The sequence below is a fragment of the Canis lupus genome, chromosome 21 (genome assembly GCF_011100685.1).
Source record: "Canis lupus familiaris isolate Mischka breed German Shepherd chromosome 21, alternate assembly UU_Cfam_GSD_1.0, whole genome shotgun sequence".
Taxonomy (NCBI): Eukaryota; Metazoa; Chordata; class Mammalia; order Carnivora; family Canidae; genus Canis; species Canis lupus.
In genome coordinates this window covers 51,275,768-51,294,883 of record NC_049242.1, presented here as the reverse complement: position 1 = coordinate 51,294,883, position 19,116 = coordinate 51,275,768, and the positions used below count along the sequence as shown (strand labels likewise).

The 19,116-nt window shown below is 48.9% G+C and overlaps 1 protein-coding gene across 1 annotated transcript; it reads left to right on the top strand.

The window, feature by feature from the left end:
- Positions 1-1,671: 1,671 nt before the first annotated feature.
- Positions 1,672-17,189, top strand: CBLIF (cobalamin binding intrinsic factor). The gene is given in 10 exon segments (NM_001005759.1): positions 1,672-1,783; positions 3,014-3,190; positions 3,873-3,986; positions 4,406-4,546; positions 6,828-7,009; positions 11,062-11,239; positions 12,614-12,815; positions 14,950-15,068; positions 16,967-16,987; positions 16,989-17,189. Coding segments are annotated over 10 exon segments (1,254 nt in total). The 5' UTR covers positions 1,672-1,704; the 3' UTR covers positions 17,030-17,189.
- The last annotated feature ends 1,927 nt before the right edge of the window (positions 17,190-19,116 follow it).

The following is a 19,116-nucleotide window of genomic DNA, read 5'->3' as shown; positions in this document are numbered from 1 at the left end:
AGGCCCTTCCCCCTGCGAGTGGGGGCGGAGCAGCTGGGGACACGGCCTGTCTCCCACGACAGAGATGGCCTGAGATGACCTCTCTGGAAGTGGCCTTCGAGCGGACACGAAGGAAGGGGGGCCTCCCCGGGGGTCTGGGGGAGCAGCGGGGCGGCAAATGCAAGGGCAGGCGATGGGATCAGGGAGCAAGAGGCCAGGGCAGCTGGAAGAAGCAGGGGGAGCAAGGGAGCAAGGGAGGAAGCCCTCAGAGGCAGGTCTGGGGCCCAACCAGGAGCCACATCCTACGGGGCTTTGTCATTAAAAAGAAGCTGTGGTCTCTGTATACAGTGGGATATTCCTCAGCCATTGGAAATGACAAATACCCACCATTTGCTTTGAGGTGGAGGGACCTGGAGGGGATGATACTGAGTGAAGTAAGTCAGTTGGAGAAGGACAAACATTATATGTTCTCACTCATTTGGGGAATATAAAAAATAGTGACAGGGAATAAAGGGGAAAGGAGAGAAAATGAGTGGGAAATATCAGAAAGGGAGACAGAACATGAGAGACTCCTGACTCTGGGAAACGAACTGGGGGTGGTGGAAGGGGAGGAGGGCGGGGTTTGGGGGTGACTGGGTGACGGGCACTGAGGGGGGCACTTGCCGGGATGAGCACTGGGGGTTATTCTGTATGTTGGCAAATTGAACACCAATAAAAAATAAATTTAAATTTAAAAAAAAGGACTTGGAATTCTATTAAGGTGGGAGCCACTGAAAAACATCCCCCTAAAAGAATCCAGTGGTTTACAAAAAATATTACCCCGTCCCTTCATCACCTCATGACATTATTTCCAGCTGCACGTCATAAGGAGGCACACTTTGCTGCAATAGAGCTGCATTTCTGAAATCTATAAACACTTAAAAATAAAAATAATTTTTATTATTAAAAAAAATAATAATAATAATAATTTTTATTTTATTTTTTATTTTTTCAACACTTAATATTTAATAGAGTTCATTGATCCCACATTTTCTAATTATTTACTTTAAAAGATAATGCCTGAGAGCCCTGGGTGTTTGAAACGGCTTTGTCCCCAGATAAGGAGAGAGAAATCAAATAAAATAATCTCCGGGCAGGGTGGCTCCGGTCGGTTTAGCGTCGGACTCGATGGCGGCTCGGGTCTTGCTCTCAGGGTGGGGAGTTCCAGCCCTGCACTGGGCTCCCTGCTGGGCTTGGAGCCTAGTTTAAAAAAAAAATTTACAATTTCTGGGAACCTCGGGTCCATTGCTTGCCTGAAGTCAAACCACCTTAAAGACCCGGGTCACAGTAAGTGAATTCATTGCCTAGAGGCCAACTTCACCTGGCGGATCCTCACCGGAGAGCGTGAGGTAGAGCGTAAGCTTCGGTGAAGTGGCTGCTCATAGAGACCAGGAGGTTATCTGTCACCGCGGCCCTCCCCGCATGCTCACCCCAAGTGAGACACCCCAGAGACTGTGCCACTAGAAGTCACCTTCACACACCTTGGAGGATCTATAGGAGGGAATCCAGATAAGCACATGGAAATTAGAGACGGAGAGAGAGGTCGGCGTAAGGGGCTGGGAGTGGCTGGAAGGGAAAGAGGGCAGACTGTTCTGCAAAAAGCGTATATAAGAGAGGAGAGGAAACACCCCACTTTCAAGCACAGGGATCAGCGCACGGGACCCTTGGACAGGACGAGAGAGGCAGATGGCCTGGTTCAGCCTCCACCTGCTGCACCTCCTGTGGGCGGCGGCGGGGACCAGCACCTGGGCCCGAAGCTCCTGCTGTGAGTACGGCGTTGCCTCCAGAGAGGTCACAGGAGCAGCTCCCGGGGGTCTGTTGCGGGGAAAGTGATGGGGAACAGCCATCCCTGTAGGGGTTCCAACGGCGTGAGTCGGGGTGAGCATGTGCTTCATCCTTCCTGGCCAAACGGCAGGAGATTTTGGAGGCGGGTCTGCGTGTTTTCCCTTAAGAGGGATCGAAATACTGGTGCAGGACGATGGCTGGTGGCACCGAGACGCTCAGAGCTGCCCCGACCACGGGCCGCTGCGAGGGGGGATGGTGGTATCCACCGAGGACAGGTCAGACCCCGTTTTCTGTGTTTTTCAGGTAAGACGGAGGGGGGTGCCTGGCTGGCTCAGTTGGAAGAACATGCAACTCTTGATCTCAGGATTACGAGTTCCAGCCCCATGTAGGGTGTAGAGATTAATTAAAAATAAAATCTTTAAAAAAGAAAAAAAGGTGTGGGAAGGCACCTGGGGGGCTCAGTCCGCTGAGTGTCTGACTCTTGATTTTGGCTCAGGTCACGATCTCACGGTCGTGGGATCAAGCCCCATGTCGGGCTCTGTGTTCAGCAGGGACTCTGCTTGTCCCTCTCCTGCTCGTGCATGCACATGCATGCTCTCTCTCATAAATAAATAAATAAATAAATAAATAAATAAATAAATAAATAAATAAAATCCTAAAAAAGCAAAAAAAGAAATAACTTTATATGTTTTAAGATTAATTTATCTTCTAAGATATGGGGGCGGGGGACGGGGGACAGAGGGAGAGAGAAAACCCCAAGTAGACTCCGTGCTGAGCACAGAGCTGGACTCAGGGCTCCATCCCAGGGCCCCGAGATCAAGACCTGAGCCGAAACCAAGAGTCAGAGGCTTCACGGGCGACAGCAACCAGGCGCCCCAAAAAGAAATAACTTAAAAAAAAAAGAGTGAGAAAAAAATGCAAAGAAATCAGTGATTTCTAGGAATGTGCTAGGAGGAATATGTCCGTGAGCCACAGGGCTTGAATTTACTAAGTGAGAAATCATCCGTTGAAGATGAGGGTCATTTGCGAAGATGTGGAGTCTAATTGGCCTCAAAAGACCATCCCCACGTTTCCTGCACGTGTCCCTGATAGTCTCCCCAGCACAGGGTGCCCCTGGGAACACCGTCCTCCGGCAGAGAGAAGCCCGAGAAGCGCGCTTCTGCGATGAGGGAGAGGACCCGGGTTTAGCTCACGGCTTTTCTCTTCCCAGCCGTTCCCCAGGCGGCGCAGCACCTGGTGGATGGCTTGCAGGTGCTCCTGGAGGACTCCGTGAGCAGCGCAGCGCCCCCGAACCCCAGCGTCCTGATCGCCATGAACCTGGCCGGGGCCCTCAGCGCGGAGGCCCGCGAGCTGCTGGCCGACAGGCTCGGGGCCAGCGACTCGGCGGGTGAGAAGCCAGGGCCCCCCAGTGCGCCCCCCCAGGCCCCCGCGAGCGGAGCCGAAGCACCCAAACCCCCTCCCTGTGCACCTGAAGGGAAGCGCGGGAGCCAGAGCACCTGCAGAGCCGGGCCGCGCAGGAGGCCGTGGGCCAGGTGCCCGGTGAACAGGTGCGCGGCCCCCTCGCTTCCTCCCCTAACCGGGTGACTCTAACAAGGACACAGCCGTAATAATAACAAAGATAATAATAATAAAACCTCTATTCTGCGTGCCTCCCAGGATCCAGTTAGGTAGTAAAGTGAAAATTACTTTCAGGAATGAACCTGCACAGGCGTCCCTGCTGCTCTTCCAAGTAGACACCAGGGATCCCCGGAGAAGCTGTCGGGTCACACGGTGCTCAGCAGCGGTCGAGCGTTTTCCCATACTCCTTTCCTTAAGAAAAACAAAATAATGATAATAAAAAAACCATCTAGGGGCATCTGGCCGGCTCAGTGGGGCACCATGGGGTTCTTGATCTCCGGGTTGTGAGTTCAAGTCCCATGTTGGGTGGAGCAATGACTTACAAATATTTTTTTTAAAAAATTATCTAATCACATTATTAAAAAAATCAGAATGATCTGGACAAGAAGCAGAGAGCTCTGCCCTGGCGCCCGGCGCAGCGTCCTCGTGACCGTTTCATCTCCCCTCCGCAGGGCTGAGCGTCGGCCAGCTGGCCCTCACCATCATGGCCCTCAACTCCTCCTGCCGAGACCCTGGGAATAAAGTGTCGGTTCTATATGGACAGATGGAAGCCTGGCCACCCTCGAGTAAGACCTCATCGGAGGAGAGGGGAGACTGAGGCAGAGGCCTTCCTGAGCACGTTAAGCCTAGAAAGAAACAGCAGGGCGACCGGAGAGTCACCTGCACGCGGGACCCTCAGATAATCCCACGTGGGGTTACTCACTTTGATTCCAAATGAACCAGAGAAAACCACACCCCAGGGACATAGATTTACAGCCTCCACCCGAGGACCCCCACCACGGCCTCCCCTGGCGCCGCCGGGGGACATTCTTATTCTGGGGAACTTGACGTTACTTTTGCCAACGTGGAGCCTTTCTTTTTTTTTTTTTTTTTTTGATGGGTTTTTCTAGAAATTTCTATTTAAAGGTTTGACCTTTACCTTTCTCATGAAGGTCCTCACGATGGTGAATGTTCACCTTACAGAGACCCTCTGTCCCCTTCCCAGGCCCCAGTGCTCCGGCTTGGACCTTCTACGGGCCCAGCCTGGCAGTGCTCGCCCTGTGCCAGGAGCACCCGGGGAGGGCCCTGCCCGTGGCAGCCCGCCTGGCCAAGATCCTGGCAGCCGGCCTCTCCCCCTTCAACACGGGTGAGTTGGCGGCCACCTGCAGGCGTGCCCTGAGCTGGGAACCCAAGGGCCGGAGGGGGCTGCGGGGGGAGCGGGGAGGCTCCCGTGGAGGGGGAGCCAAGGGCCTGGAAACATCTGCGGGTGGGAGGCCTTCGGCAAATACTGTCGGAGACGTGATTAGGGAATAAGTGAAAGGGACACAGAGGAACCGATGGAATGACAGGTCTGACGACGACGGAGCCTCCACTGGGGGCGCTGAGGCTCCCAAGTCAGCAGTTACTCCCCGGCAAATTCGTAAAGAATTGAATCCATGTCTAGGCTCAGCCCCTCCCTGAGTGCTCTCTCTTCTCTCTTTATTTTTATTTATTTTTAAAGATTTTATTTATTTATTCATGAGAGACACAGGGAGAGAGAGAGGCAGAGACACAGGCCGAGGCAGAAGCAGGCTCCATGCAGGGAGCCCGACGTGGGACTCGATCCCGGGTCCCCAGGATCAGCCCTGGGCTGAAGGCGGCGCTAAGCCCCTGAGCCACCTGGGCTGCCCTCTCTTCTCTTTTTAAAGATTTGTTTATTTATTCAAGAGAGACAGAGAGACAGAGGCAGAGACACAGAGACAGAGAGACAGGCAGAGAGACAGAGGCAGAGAGAGGCAGAGAGACAGAGACAGAGACACAGAGAAAGAGAGACAGAGACACAGAGACAGAGACACAGAGGCAGAGACACAGAGGCAGAGAGACAGAGACACAGAGACAGAGGCAGAGAGACAGAGGCAGAGAGAGCACGCGTGCGCAGGGAGAGGGAATCTCGGCTGACTTCACGCTGGGTGTGCAGCCCACTCAGGGCTCCGTCTCAGCCCCGAGGTCATGACCCGGGTCGAAGCCAAGAGTCAGCCGCCCAACCGCCTGAGCCACCCGGCGCCCCGAACCTTCCCCTTTATCACTACTACCGCTCTTATTCTCTATTCTTCTCGGTTTCTCCTTAGAAAGCCCGACAGTCTCTCTAGTAAACAGACCCTCCGGGCCCCAACGGCGCGATGCTCCCCCTCCAAGGAGACGCCAGACCATGGTGTTTCCTCATCCTACGGTGCTGGGCTGCTGTGAGCGGAGCCCCTCCGGGGCCCACGGCGCGCTCTGCGCACCCGGTGCAGACAAGGCTGCCTGCTCTGAAGGACGCCCTCTCGGAGGACGCTATCCCGGGCCCCCCTCCTGGCCGCCTTTTCCCCTCTCTCGCTCTCTGTATCTAGGGTCATCCCCCCGCTACCACGCAGCCTCAGCAACCGCTGTCATCTCAGGAAACTGTCCTTCCAGGCTTTCTCAGACCAGGAGGCAAGGACTCCTGCAGGCTCCCTCGGGGTCAGGAGCTCACGGGCCTTGGTTTCCGTCGGGGACCTCACGCATTCCTAGGCTGTCAGTTCAGGAGACCTGGCTCCTTGGCCGGCGACGGTCGCAACACCACTGTCATCCTTGATGGGGTTGCACAAACTTCGGGAGGAGGTTACCGTAAGGAGGGGAAGCTCAGCGAAAGGAGCCATCTGGCAAGTCTTCCATTTCTTCTGTCTTGTCCAGAGCTTGCTCGTTCAGTCCCCATACACTTTCCCGTGCAAATAATGAAAACGGCCCCGTGCTGGGTGCTGGGGGAGGGGGGTGCAAAGTTCCCCCCACCCAGGAGCTCACGGAGCACAGTAACAACAAAACAGAGCAGCAAGTGCTGAGATTGCAAAACAGGTCCAAGCAACACCTGCTAAAGTTGAGAAACAAGGGGCTCCTGGGTGGCTCAGTCCATTAAGTGTCCGACTCTTGATCTCAGCTTGGGTCTTGGTCTCGGGGTCATGAGTTCAAGCCCAGCATGGAGCCGAGTTAAAAAAATTAAAAAGTTGAAAAAAAGAGACTGCACCGTGGCGCTGGGCAGCCCAGCGAAGGCGTCACCACTGAGAGGTAGTGACGGCTGGGCTTTCAAGAACCGGCGACACTTTGAAAAGACAAACACTGGGACGAAAGCAATGAGATCGAATACAGTGCCGGTCGACATTAATTAAAAGGATGGGCCGTGGAGCCATCTAGACCTGGGTTCAGGCCCTGGCACGGCTACTTACCAGCTGGCTGGCCGTGGGCCATCACTTGGCTTCCCTGAGCCTCCATTTCCTCATCCCTTCAGCGGAGGTAATAGTAGGTCCCACTTAAGGTTCTCCTGAAGAGTAAAGGAGGTAGCGTAGCCGGAAGGCTGTGAGCACACGGTAAATGTTAGTGGTTCATGTCGTGCGGTTGCCCCTGTCTTACCCACCCACCCTGCCCCTGCTTCACAGACACAGGAGCCATGGTGACTTTGGCTCTGACTTGTATGTACAACAAGATCCCGGAAGGTTCAGAGGAAGGTTACAGAACTCTGTTCAGTCAGGTACTAAAGGATGTCGTGGAGAACATCAGCATGAGGATCAAAGACAACGGCATCATCGGAGACGTCTACAGCACCGGCCTCGCCATGCAGGTAAACGCGTCGCCCCTGCTCTTGGTTGGGTCCCCACCCGCGCCGTGAGACTGGATCGTAGGCTCAGGAGCCCACGCTTCTCCTAATGTCTCCAGGAAAGACCAGCTAGTGTGACTTGAGATAGATTCCTTGTATTTGTCTCGGTTTCTCGACTGGTAAAAAGCAGGTGTTCATTCCTCCCTACTCCTAGGTAAAGTATGAAAATAAAACTACATGAATTCTTTTCTCTTTCTCGGAAAAAAATAAATAAATCCTAGAAACATATTGTTTTTTATTTTTGGTCATGATAATGATCAAAATTTTTTTGATAATGATCAGTTTGTTCATAATAATTATAAATTGATGAAAATTTGATGTATAAAAAATAAGGATATTAAAATATATCTTTTACTAGAGATTTTAAAAAAGGGATATTGAAATTTTGATCATGATAATGATCGAAATTTTTTTGATAATGATCAGTTTGTCCATAATAATTATAAATTGATGAAAATTTGATGTATAAATAATAAGGAAATTAAAAGATATTAATCTGATGTATAAAAAATAAGGATACTAAAACTGATAATGATCAGTTTGTTCATAATAATTATAAATTGATGAAAATTTGATGTATCAAAAATAAGGATATTAAAAACTATCTTTTAATAAAGACATTAAAAAGGATATTAAAATTTTGATCATGATAATGATCGAAATTTTTTTGATAATGATCAGTTTGTTCATAATTATAAATTGATGAAAATTTGATGTATAAAAAATAAGGAAATTAAAAGATATTAATCTGATGTATAAAAAATAAGGATATTAAAACTGATAATGATCAGTTTGTTCATAATAATTATAAATTGATGAAAATTTGATGTATCAAAAATAAGGATATTAAAAATAAGGATATTAAAATTTGATGTATAAAAAAGGATATTATATTTATGCCTCAAAAAATGGAATTTTCTGGTTCCATCTTGCCAGCCCTTTATCTTGATCAAGAAAATGTGGGCTTGTATTCAGGCTGATTAGTGAAAATAACCTAAAGCTGACTTGTCAAGCTCATGTACAATCTCTATCTCATTTCAACCTCACGCAGTGCTCTAAATGGCAGAGCCAGGTGTGTCTGTACCCACATCCTATACTCAATGTGTTCCTTGTACAGATTCTCAGACTCGGATTCCGTAAGAGGCTGCTTGTTATATCTCCCAATCCCCACCCCATTGATTGGGGTTGATTAGGGCAGCACCTTTCAATAAAGATAGGCTAATGATAGTGGGGAGAGACGACCAACTAGAATCAGGAATTAAAGGGTCATCTGTGGCCAAATCCTCTAGTCCAAACTGAGAAGTTTATGCTCCAAAGTCTCAAAATGCCTAATGCAATTAATAGAAAAGCTACATCATGACCCTCTTAACTCAGAAAGCCCAGGAAACAGAGAACCATGGAATTATGATGCCAGCTCTAAATCCAGTATAACTCTGGGCAAGTGGTAGAAAGAAATCTTGTTGGGGGAAGGAGCAGACATTGGCCCTGATGCTCCACACGGTAGAAATTAGCAAAGGACAAAAACAGACTAGAAATCAATTTATGTTAAACATAAAAGTAAATTAAAAAAAAAAAAATTCCAAAGTAGGAAGCAGCTAATGGGAACAAAGCTGCCTCTGTGTCACGTCATGGTGAATGGAGTCTTGCCGTGGGGCGATGGACTGTCACCGTCGCTGATTCACCCAAGAGCAACCCCGGGGCCCAGGTCTAGGGAGCCCTGTGGAGTATCAGAGGCAGTCAGGAAGGGATAGGAGATGGGCTTTATCTCTGACTCGCTTAAACCTGCTTCCCCTTAGTGCCAGACAGAGAAATGTTTGCTTTTGTTTGGTTTGTGAAATCCGTTTGGGATTTTATCAGCCACCGGGTACATTCTGATAAGCTGTACCTAAGAAATAAAGCTTTACTTATGCAAAGGCAAGATCTCATCCTTATGCAGATATCACAGGTCACGTGGCTCACTAATCAGTTAGGACACGTAACCTCTCCCCACCGGAGTCACGGCACACGGCTAGAGTAGACCCACGCAGCCTGACGTCTGAAATCACCAGATACCTAACGTGTAACTTGTTTCTAATTTTTTTTTAATTTTTATAAATTTTTTATTGGTGTTCAATTTGCCAACATATATAACAATACCCAGTGCTCATCCCCTCAACTTGTTTCTAATTTAAAACATCCTGCTGTCGAGAAGTAAAGGGCTCTGGAGACGTCACCACTTGAGTTTGAATCCCAGATCTGCCACCCTGTGGGCAAATATTGAATTTCTCTGAATTTCACTTTCCCCCATAAAAGCATGGTTGCAAAGTTTTTTTTGTTTTTGTTTTTGTTTTGTTTCTGTTTTTGTTTTTATCACAAGCACAAATGTGATGCTCAGTAGCTCTCATGGTCTCTCCCAGCTGAAGAGTGGTGATATGAAGCTTGCTCTTCAGCCTTCATTCACTCATCCTCCTCCAAGAGGTCAGTGCCCTTCAAGTGCTCTGGCCGCGCACTCATGAGGCACTTCCCCTGTCCCAGAATTTCTTCTCTTCCTTCCGTCAATATTCCAGAGCTTTCGATGTTCCTAGGAAAGGAATCTGATAAACAGCTTCATGCAAAGTTATTAGTGCAATGTGTTATTCTTCTCTAGAGTGTTGGCCTTGGTGATGCTTCATTACCAAGGGGATACATCTTGTTGGGGATCCAAGAGGTGACTATGGCAAGTGAACAAGATCTGGCTCCGGAGGAGTACCTACCTGAAGTCCCTTAAATCAAACTGCCCTATAAAGCGACCTCTGGCAAGGGCCAGGGTCCTCGGTTGCCAAAGCCAACAGTCATAGGCTTGCTTGTCAAGACTGCCTGGTTGTTGGTCACCTGCCTCTGGCTCACGGAGCCATTTCTGACTCTACTCTCACTTCTCTCGTTTCTTATTCCAAGCTTCAGGCGAGTCAGTCACCAGCCACCTCAAACCATTGACATACACTGAGGGTCGTGGTCAGCACAACCCCAAAGGGAGGGAGGTGGTGACGAGATTGCATGTACCACACGTTACAAGATGCTCTTGCTTATCGTCCCACATCTGGACCTCAGATGAACCCCCAAAGGCAAGCGGGAATGCTGATTTCTATCTTACCCTTGCGACACAAAACTCAGCAAAGTAGAACGAATTACTTGGTGCATTAATCAAGAATCATTTTGCAAATCACAGAAACCCAGATAATCTTTGCTTGAGATTAAAAAAAAAATGGGGATTCACTATTTCACATCAACTAGAGGGTCCAGGGCTAGATTAAGTTTCAGGATGAACCTGATAAAGGACTCGAATTATGTGTTTCAAGCACTACTCTTTTTTCGTTGCCCAGCCCTGGTTTTCCTCACTGTCTCCTACCGCAGGGCTCCTTCAGAGTGACTGAGGAAGATGGCCATTATGGCCCAGTGCTTACTTACATGGTCCCCAGCAGGAGAGAAAGAAATCCTTCCCTCCCTGAATGGCCGTATATCAGGGAAGGGCGCTGGCTAGTCGTGTGCCCACCAAAAGGATGGCACTCTATGATTAGCCCAGCCCCGGCCATGAGTCCACCCTGTGGCCAGACTGACGCTCCTGACGTGATCACAAAGTATGGAAGGAGTCCACCCAAGGGTGTACCGGACAACCCGAAGCAGGAGAGCTCTCCTAGGCTCAGATGGCCAGGCCGTCCCAGACCCACACAGGCCCCGGAGCGTGTGAGCCGTGCTGGCTCTTACCTTCGCTCTACCTGCACGTGCCATAAATACAGCAGCCCTGATAGCGATCCAACAGGTATCTGTGCGGCAATCAGACTTGGGGAACACCATCGTGGATAGTTGTGTGACTGCTGTGTGACAGGCCCTGAGCTAGGAGGAGGGGATGCAGCAGTGAGCACGACAGACATCCCAAACCCTGGGCAGCTCAGGTTTGGACCCTGGGTGGTCCCCGAGACCGGTGATCAAGTACGTCTCTTGGAAAGCTTCTAAAGGCCAACTCTTAGCGGTGCCTAATCTCTCTGTCTCTCCGGTCCCAGGCTCTCTCTGTGACACCTGAGCCACCTAACAAGGAGTGGGACTGCAAGAAGACCATGGACACGATACTTAAGGAGATTGAGCAGGGGAAGTTCCACAATCCCATGTCCATTGCCCAAATCCTTCCTTCCCTGAAAGGCAAGACATACCTGGATGTGCCCTATGTGTCCTGCAGCCCTGGTAAGGACTCTTCATCTCTGCCTTTCCTTATGTCCTAAGTGGCAACTTATGCCAGTGATAATATATGCATCGACTTTAAGTGGTATGTGGGCTCGTTACGTAGGCAGAGCCACAGCCGATATCCAATCCCCGGGCGGCGCGTGCTCACACACCCACCCTCAGAATTCAGCCGCACTCAGCACGTCACTCAGTACGTATTAAGTGAGCACCTACGATAGGTAGAGCATCATGTGAGGTGCTGGTGAAGAGGGAGTGTCCGTGGTCCTAACAATCAGATGATACATAACTTTATTCATTTACCTGGCCGATGCACCAAACATTATTCTGTGCTTATATCTGCTCTTTACAAGGTCGAGAGACAAATAGGTAGCAAACAAAACAAAACAAAACAAAACAAAACCAACAACATTTGGAAGAATGGAATAAGTATTAAATATAAATGGAAGCCACACAAAGCAAAGAAAGCCGGGTCTGAGAGACCAGAGAAGAACAGGGCTGGCATTTAAGCCTAGACTTGGCGATCTGGATATAAAGCCTCGGTGCTCCTGGCACACCGAAGGAATGGGGTGGAAACCTGGCACAGTAGCTTTTTATTTTAAATATCTCTATTTTATCCAATTAAAAGTAGAATACAGGGACACGTAACTTTGCAGAAACGCGTACAAAGAAAGCGGGAGTCCTGCATATGCATATCCTTGCTCCAGAGGTCACGAGTCTTTGGTAAAGACACCTCACACCCTTCTTCCTAGTATAAAGTACGGTTCACCTTAGGGTCCGTGGTCTTCTCAAGGCGAGCAGAGGGCTGGGCTCCTCGTCTATCTCAGCCCACGATCTACAGAGGCCGCGATCAAGCACCCCGATCCCAACCACATCAGACACGGCCACGTCCACCTGCCTCCTCGGGCTGCCGCCCGGTGATTTCCCAACCTTGATGAGGTGGCCCTGGAGTCTCTCCTAGGATCCTACACCATAGAGGCCCCCAGTGTTCTGCTAAATGGTCTAAAATCTACTACCTTTTGCTTCCAGGTTCACAGTGTTGCTGAAAAAGCCCCCAACTCAACAGAACTCAATCATGCAAAATACACAACGTGCGGTTAACAGTCCTCCCTTCTGGTTATAAATTCTTTTGACGAAAACTAATGTTCACTATAAGACTAGCTGTCGGCTCTTCAGCTACGAACGGTTCTGTAGAACGGAAGTGGGAGCTTCAGAGACCACACCAGTGCCTCAGAACAACCCAGAAAGGACACAAAATCATTGCCATTTCTTGAATTTTTAAAAAAAAAATTTTTAGGATGAGTTGCCAATAACAGAGGTTTTGCACCCATAATTCAAGCCCCATGATCTTTAATCTGGCCTCTCGGCTGTCCACAGGTCATCAAGTGCAACCCACTCTCCCCAGTCAACCCAGCCCCGTTCCCACCTCGGCATCCAACATCACCGTCGCGTACACCATAAATAACCAGCTGAAGGGGGTGGAGCTGGTCTTCAATGAAACCATCGATGTTAGCGTGAAGGATGGATCCGTGCTCCTCGTTGTCCTAGAGGAAGCACAACGCAGAAATCCCATGTTCAAGTGAGTGCTGCAAGCCGCGTTCACCATTCCCCCGGGACCCCACGTGAATTCTCATCCTCTTCCCCCTTCCTTCATTTTCTTACTTCTTTTCCCCACTTCTGGTGACTTAGATCTTCATGTCATGGTCCCTTGAGAGGCCTGCAGTCTAGTAACTGGCAAGGCCGTCAGGAAAAATACAATCACACAAGTCAACCTAGGATGGAGTCTTACAAACAGGGATTCCAAGGGGGGGCCACTGTGGATTAGGGCAGTCCAGGAAGGCTCGCAGCCCTGGAAAGCTCTCGAAGAAGAAGTCCCGCGGGACGATAGTGGAAGATGACGCTCTAGGAAGAGGGATTGGCTGGAATGAAGCATTCAGGACAGGAATAAGCAAGGACTCCGGGGCCCGTGAGTGGCCCGTGTGACGAGGGAAGAGACTACGGACTGCATCAAGCGGGGCACGTCTGGAAGGACAGGCTGGGTGCTATCGGAAAAGCCTGAAAAACCAGGCCAAGGAATCTGCCCTCCTCACTATAGAAACGTGTTACAAGTTTTTAAGCAAGAAAAGTCGTGTTGTAAAACGCTCATTGGTTCAAGGGTGGGAGACAAGGAGGAGAGCTGGGGCTTCCCTGTGGTGACAAATCTGTGGGGTGACGGAGACTCCATCTGTGGTAAATGGACTCACGCCCAGGAAGACGCCACAGGCTCTAGGAGCACTGGATTCGGGGCCCACTTTACAGATAGCACCACATAGGCCCCCGAGGCTAAGGGACGTTCCTAAGACCACAAGGCTTGAAACTGGTAAGAGCTGAGATCTGAACCCAGACTTGACCGCGAAGCTCATGTTCCTTCTACTGCCCTGTCGGAAAAGGGTAGAAAACAGAAATAACTCCCAGGAGATAAAAATCAACCCTTGGGATGTGTTTCTAGTTTGCAAAAAAGGAGGAAGCAGTAGAGAAATATGGAGACGACGGAGGTCACAGGAGGAGCGGAAGGCAGCTGCCAGGTCCTGGAAGGAGGAGGAGGGCCTTCGCCTTGCAAAGGAAAGACGGCAGGAGCCAAACCTGCAGGGAGATGCCAGGAGAGAGACCGGCCCAGCCCAAGGACGGGGCTACTTGGGGGCGCGTGGAATCCATCCCACAGGCCTAGGTTCAGGACGTCGTGTCCACCGTCCACGGCCCCTATAACGCAGGTCAGGGTAAGAGTTGCATTTCAAGAATCCTTTTTTTTTTTTTTTGAATTTCAAGAATCCTTTTTTTTTTTGCATTTCAAGAATCCTTTTTTTTTTTGCATTTCAAGAATACTTTTTTTTTTGCATTTCAAGAATCCTTTTTTTTTGCATTTCAAGAATCCTTTTTTTTTCATTTCAATAATACTTTTTTTTGCATTTCAAGAATCCTTTTTTTTGCATTTCAAGAATACTTAGTTTTCAAATACCCTCTGGCCACTACCTTACTTCTCTGAGCTGAGCTCTAATTGTGCCTCGTTTTTCTTTTCCTGACTGTGAATGTCATAAATTCATACAGCAGATGCTGGAGGGGTGATGCATAAAGAACAAAACAAAGCACCTCTGAAACTCATAATACGCTACATGTTAATTAATTGAATTTAAATGAGTTTTTTTTTTAAAAAAAGAACAAAACAAAGCATCTACAGCACATCCACAATGTAATCACTGCTGACATCTCTTTATAGTTTCGTAGGTGTCTTTTCTGTGCATATTATAGACGTGATCCCTCACACGGACGGGATGGTTGCTTCGCGTAAAATTTGTGTCCCACATTTTCTGAGTAACAATTATTGCACATGTATTTTTAATGTCACTTAAAATTAATGAAAAGTACAATTTTGTAACTTGCAAAAAAAAAAACTTCAATCTCGGATATTCATTCCGTCGTCACTCATGTAAGTATTCACTCATTGTTGGGCATTTATGTTTTAAAAAATTTGCATATTGATAGGTTTTTTTTAAACTCCATTTTAATTTCATTTAATTTCAAGTGAAGTAATTTGATATTCATTAATCATTTGCAATTTCTCCTTTGAGCATGGTGTTATTCGTTCTCTAAAACATTTAGAATATCGCTGTCCCTTCACCTTAACCCCTATTGCCTGACCTAATTGAGATTAATCACACATAATTTTATTCTTGCAGATTTGTAACCACGATGACATCCTGGGGCCTTGTCGTGTCCTCTATCAACAATATTGCTGAAAGTGTCCATGACAGGACATACTGGCAATTCCTGAGTGGCAAAACACCTTTGAATGAAGGTGAGTAAAGGAAAGGGATCTGGGACTTTCTTCCAAAGTCTGAAGGCTACTTTCCTTCATTTCCATATTTAATTCATTCATTCATTTAATCAGCAAATAATTGTGCGGTTGTAGGTATATATATATGATACGTGTGTATACAGTGACAACACGTGTGTACGCTCGCATATATATCATCATGATATATACAGAGATTCGGTTGAACGATAGATCTTGGGCAGATAGATAGATAAGAGATAGGACAGGTGGCTGGCTCTCTAAAAAAGCTTTTTCAAAAATCAGGAATCCTAAAAAAAAAAAATCAGGAATCCTGACTCCACTCTGAGCCGATGGGGACACATGCAGCGACCAAGAAGCGTGGATTGACCTACTTAGAGCAATAAGAGCTGAAAAAGGAAAAAGCAGATAATGTCAGAGACAAAAAATAAAAAGGTAGAAAAAGCAGTATGTGATCCAAGAAGATGGGCCCGTTGGGATCCAACCAAAGCGCAGGGCCGTCGTGCCAGTGGCCCCGAGCGCCAGGGGCGGGAGCAGGGCTCCTGTGGGGTGGTGCGGTCCTACTTCACACGTCAGCTCCGTAGGTGTTGGTGACTCTGTCTTTACGGGGAAAGAAACCAAGTCTTGGAGTGTCAGGGGGGCTCGTGCAAGCGCTGCATCTAGCGTGGGACGGAGCGAGCCGCGATCGCACGCCGTCGGCCCAACTGCAGCACGCGTGGGCTTCGCTCGGCCTTCACTCTTCTTCCTGCTCTGCCGTGGCTGTAAAATCTCCCAAGAGGAGGAAGTCGATGCGTGTCCGGGTGTGGAAAGGGGCAGGGATAGAATTCAGACCTCGGCAAGACCTGAACATACTTTGACATTTTGCACAAACACGAAAATCTCCGGGTTAAAGAGGCCTGCATGTGGCTTTGTCCAAGGATGGTGTCACCTAGCCTAGGGCGTAGCTGTCCCCGTGCAGGGAGACGTAAAGCCAGGGGAGGTGGCAGCAGAACTGAGGCTGTGGCTCCGCAGAGGCGCGTCGTTACCCGAGACGACCACGGAGACGTGTCTTCTCATCCGTCGGGCATTTCGGAGCCCATTTCGGACACCGGGCCGGGCGGGGCTCGTGGAGCGGCAGCGCGGCCTAAAATAAGTCTTGAGGGACAGAGGCTTGGTTAGAAGCCCCGGCTCTCGCTTGCTGGCTGCTTCCGGCGAGGGCTGAGTCTTCTCGGAACCGGTTTCTAGAACTGTAAACGGAGACAGGAGTGGCCATTCCTTGGGTTGGTAAGAAAAATTTAGAAATAACATGTTTAAAATGAGTAAGTGCAGTGTCTTCAAAACCTGCTGAATGTTAGTAGGTTCTCAGGAGCTGCCTTGGGACCCGAGATCGGGATTGTTCTCCCGTCGGCCAACTGTCGCTCTTCTCCAGGAGAGGATGGTCAACAGAAAGGCCTCGGAGATCCCAGGAGATCGGGCCTGGGGTCATGCCTTCCAATGCCTGGCGACCCGAGAGCGAGTGGCCGGGGCTGCCACCAGCTGGCTTTCCTGCCCTGGAACATGAGGTTCTCCACCCACTGCCCTTCCTCGATTCAGGCAATGCTTTTGCGCCCGAGCTCCAACCTCAGCGTCCTAAGGTTGGCTCAGGTCAGTGGCCGGGGCGCACACTCACCTGCGGCCAGGTGCGTGCTGGGCATCCGCCAGTCATCACCCCTAAGCCTGAAAGGTTTCTTCCAAGGAGATGGTCCTGGGGAACTTCGGGGGAGACGCCTCGCCGCCCAAGGGCTCGTGCAAGGCCGCGCTCCCCGTGGCAGCTCCCAGGCTGCAAACCCGGCCCAGCCGCGGACTTGACGCCTCTAGCAAGGGGCTGAGCCCGGGCCTGGGAGCCACCCTGCTCACCCCTGCTCCTCTCTGCTTGTTTCCAGGAGTTGCCGACTACACCCCCCCGCGACCATGAGCACATCACGGCCAACTTCACGCAGTACTGAGGCCGAGGTGGGTCCCGTGCTCTCAGACGTCCCCAAAGGATGGTGGAGCCTTGGTTCACTTTACGCCAAATCTATGCCAAAAAGTGGGTTATCTACGATGTGACCATATTCCTAATAAAAACATGGAAATCACTGTGTAGAATAAACGATTCAAACTGCCTGCCCTGGAGCCTCTACATCCGTAACCCGTGAAAAAGTCCGGCTTCTCAAGGCAATGACTGCCGGTCATCACTGAAACCTGGAGAGGGCCCAGCTGGTATTTTGGGGGTTCATTCTGATCTTCTTGATTAATTAACAAACACATTCCTTTACTTCTACAAATGAAAGATTTTAAAGACTCCAATTTTCTTTCCTGAACAAAGTACTGCTTCTCAGATCGGTAAAATGGCCAACATTATTGCAAATGAGACTCCCAGATGGTTTAGAACTAGGTGAACGGTGTTATGACTCTCCCCTTCCATTTCTAATATTTATTCTGGGTAGAATTAAGTTTTTGAGATGCATATTTTATATAATTTATATATATATTTATAACTTGGTAATATAGAATTTAATATATACATTATATATTAAATATAAATACATATCTAAAATCCCACTCCACGTATATTTTTTTTACATATTAAATGGAAATATGTATCTATAACCACACTATGTATGTATATTTGAAAGAAAAGTTAAGCTTCCAAAGATAATCATTACTCTCATCTCTGCTGCTAGGAATCAACACTGGTACCAACATTTTAGCGAAGAATATGGAAATTGTATCAAAAGACCTAAAATATACTAACGTCAACCGCCAAATCCCAATTCTGTAAGTTAGACAAAGAGACAAAGGAGAGAATCATAATAGGGCACAGATATACAAGAATTAAAATGTGCGCCGAGGCGGTTGGAGAGCAAACCTTAGAGATGCAGCCTCAGTACCTTCCTAATACTGACCCCAAGGCAGACGGTCACCTGCCCCGTCACAGGTCTCCCCTCCCAGCCACTGGGGTAAGAGCCTGCCCTCTGGCAACAGGGGCTCCGGGGAGAAGGAGGCATGAACCACCAGCCCCAGCCCCCATCCCAAACATACCTACTAGGTACATCATCACCCCAGAAAAAGGCCAGCACTGGTACCGCGGTGGAAGGCACCTTCCAGAAGGGGAAGTGATTTCTCCTACATGCCATAGTATTCATAATATGGAAAACACGGAACAGTCTACTTGTCCAACCATAGGGCAATGGGCAGGTAAACAGTGGTGGATCCACGTGAGGGGACACTGAAAAGTCACTGAAGTTCTTAAATTCCACATATGAGTGAGATCATACTCTTTAAATTCCACGTAAGAGTAAAATCATCAAAGAGCTCATTCTGTTACGGCTGAGCAATGCTCCACTGCACGTCTCCACCACGTCGTCATCTTTATCCACTCGTCCATGGACGGACGCCCGGGCTGCTTCCATAATGTGGCCATTGTGAGTGATGCTGCCACACACGTAGGGGTGCACGTATCTCTTTGAATTAATGGTCTTTTTTTCTTTGGGTAAATAACCAATAAAGGAATCACTGGCTCATATGTGGAACAAAACAGGGCATCCCGGGGGCTCAGTGGTTTAGTGCCACCTTTGGCCCAGGGTGTGACCCCGGGGTCTCGGGATCGAGTCCCACGTCGTGGTCCCTGCATGGAGCCTGCTTCTCCCTCTGCCTGTGTCTCTGCCTCTCTCTCTATGTCTCTCATCAATAAATATATAAAATCTTAAAAAAAAATGTCAGCAAGATCCGTGTTGAAGATAAACACCTGCTGACACGAAGTCACCCATGGTGCGCTGTGTGCCCTCCACGCCCGAGCATCAGGGTGGGTCACCGGGTGGTGGGGTTGCTGGTGACTGATTTCGTCTGCTTGCTTCTCTGTTGTCTACCTTTTCTCCATTTGAGACATAAGTGGGCAACCGGAAGATGGGGGGAAAATACTTTTAACAAAGCTGGTCTTTTTTATGTAACAATAAATTGGGCAACAAAAAAAGGAAGGGGTGTCGGTGTGAGAGAGAGAATACTGCCCCCCAATTTTTGCCATTAGTTATGTGGGTTCCTTTGCATGCGT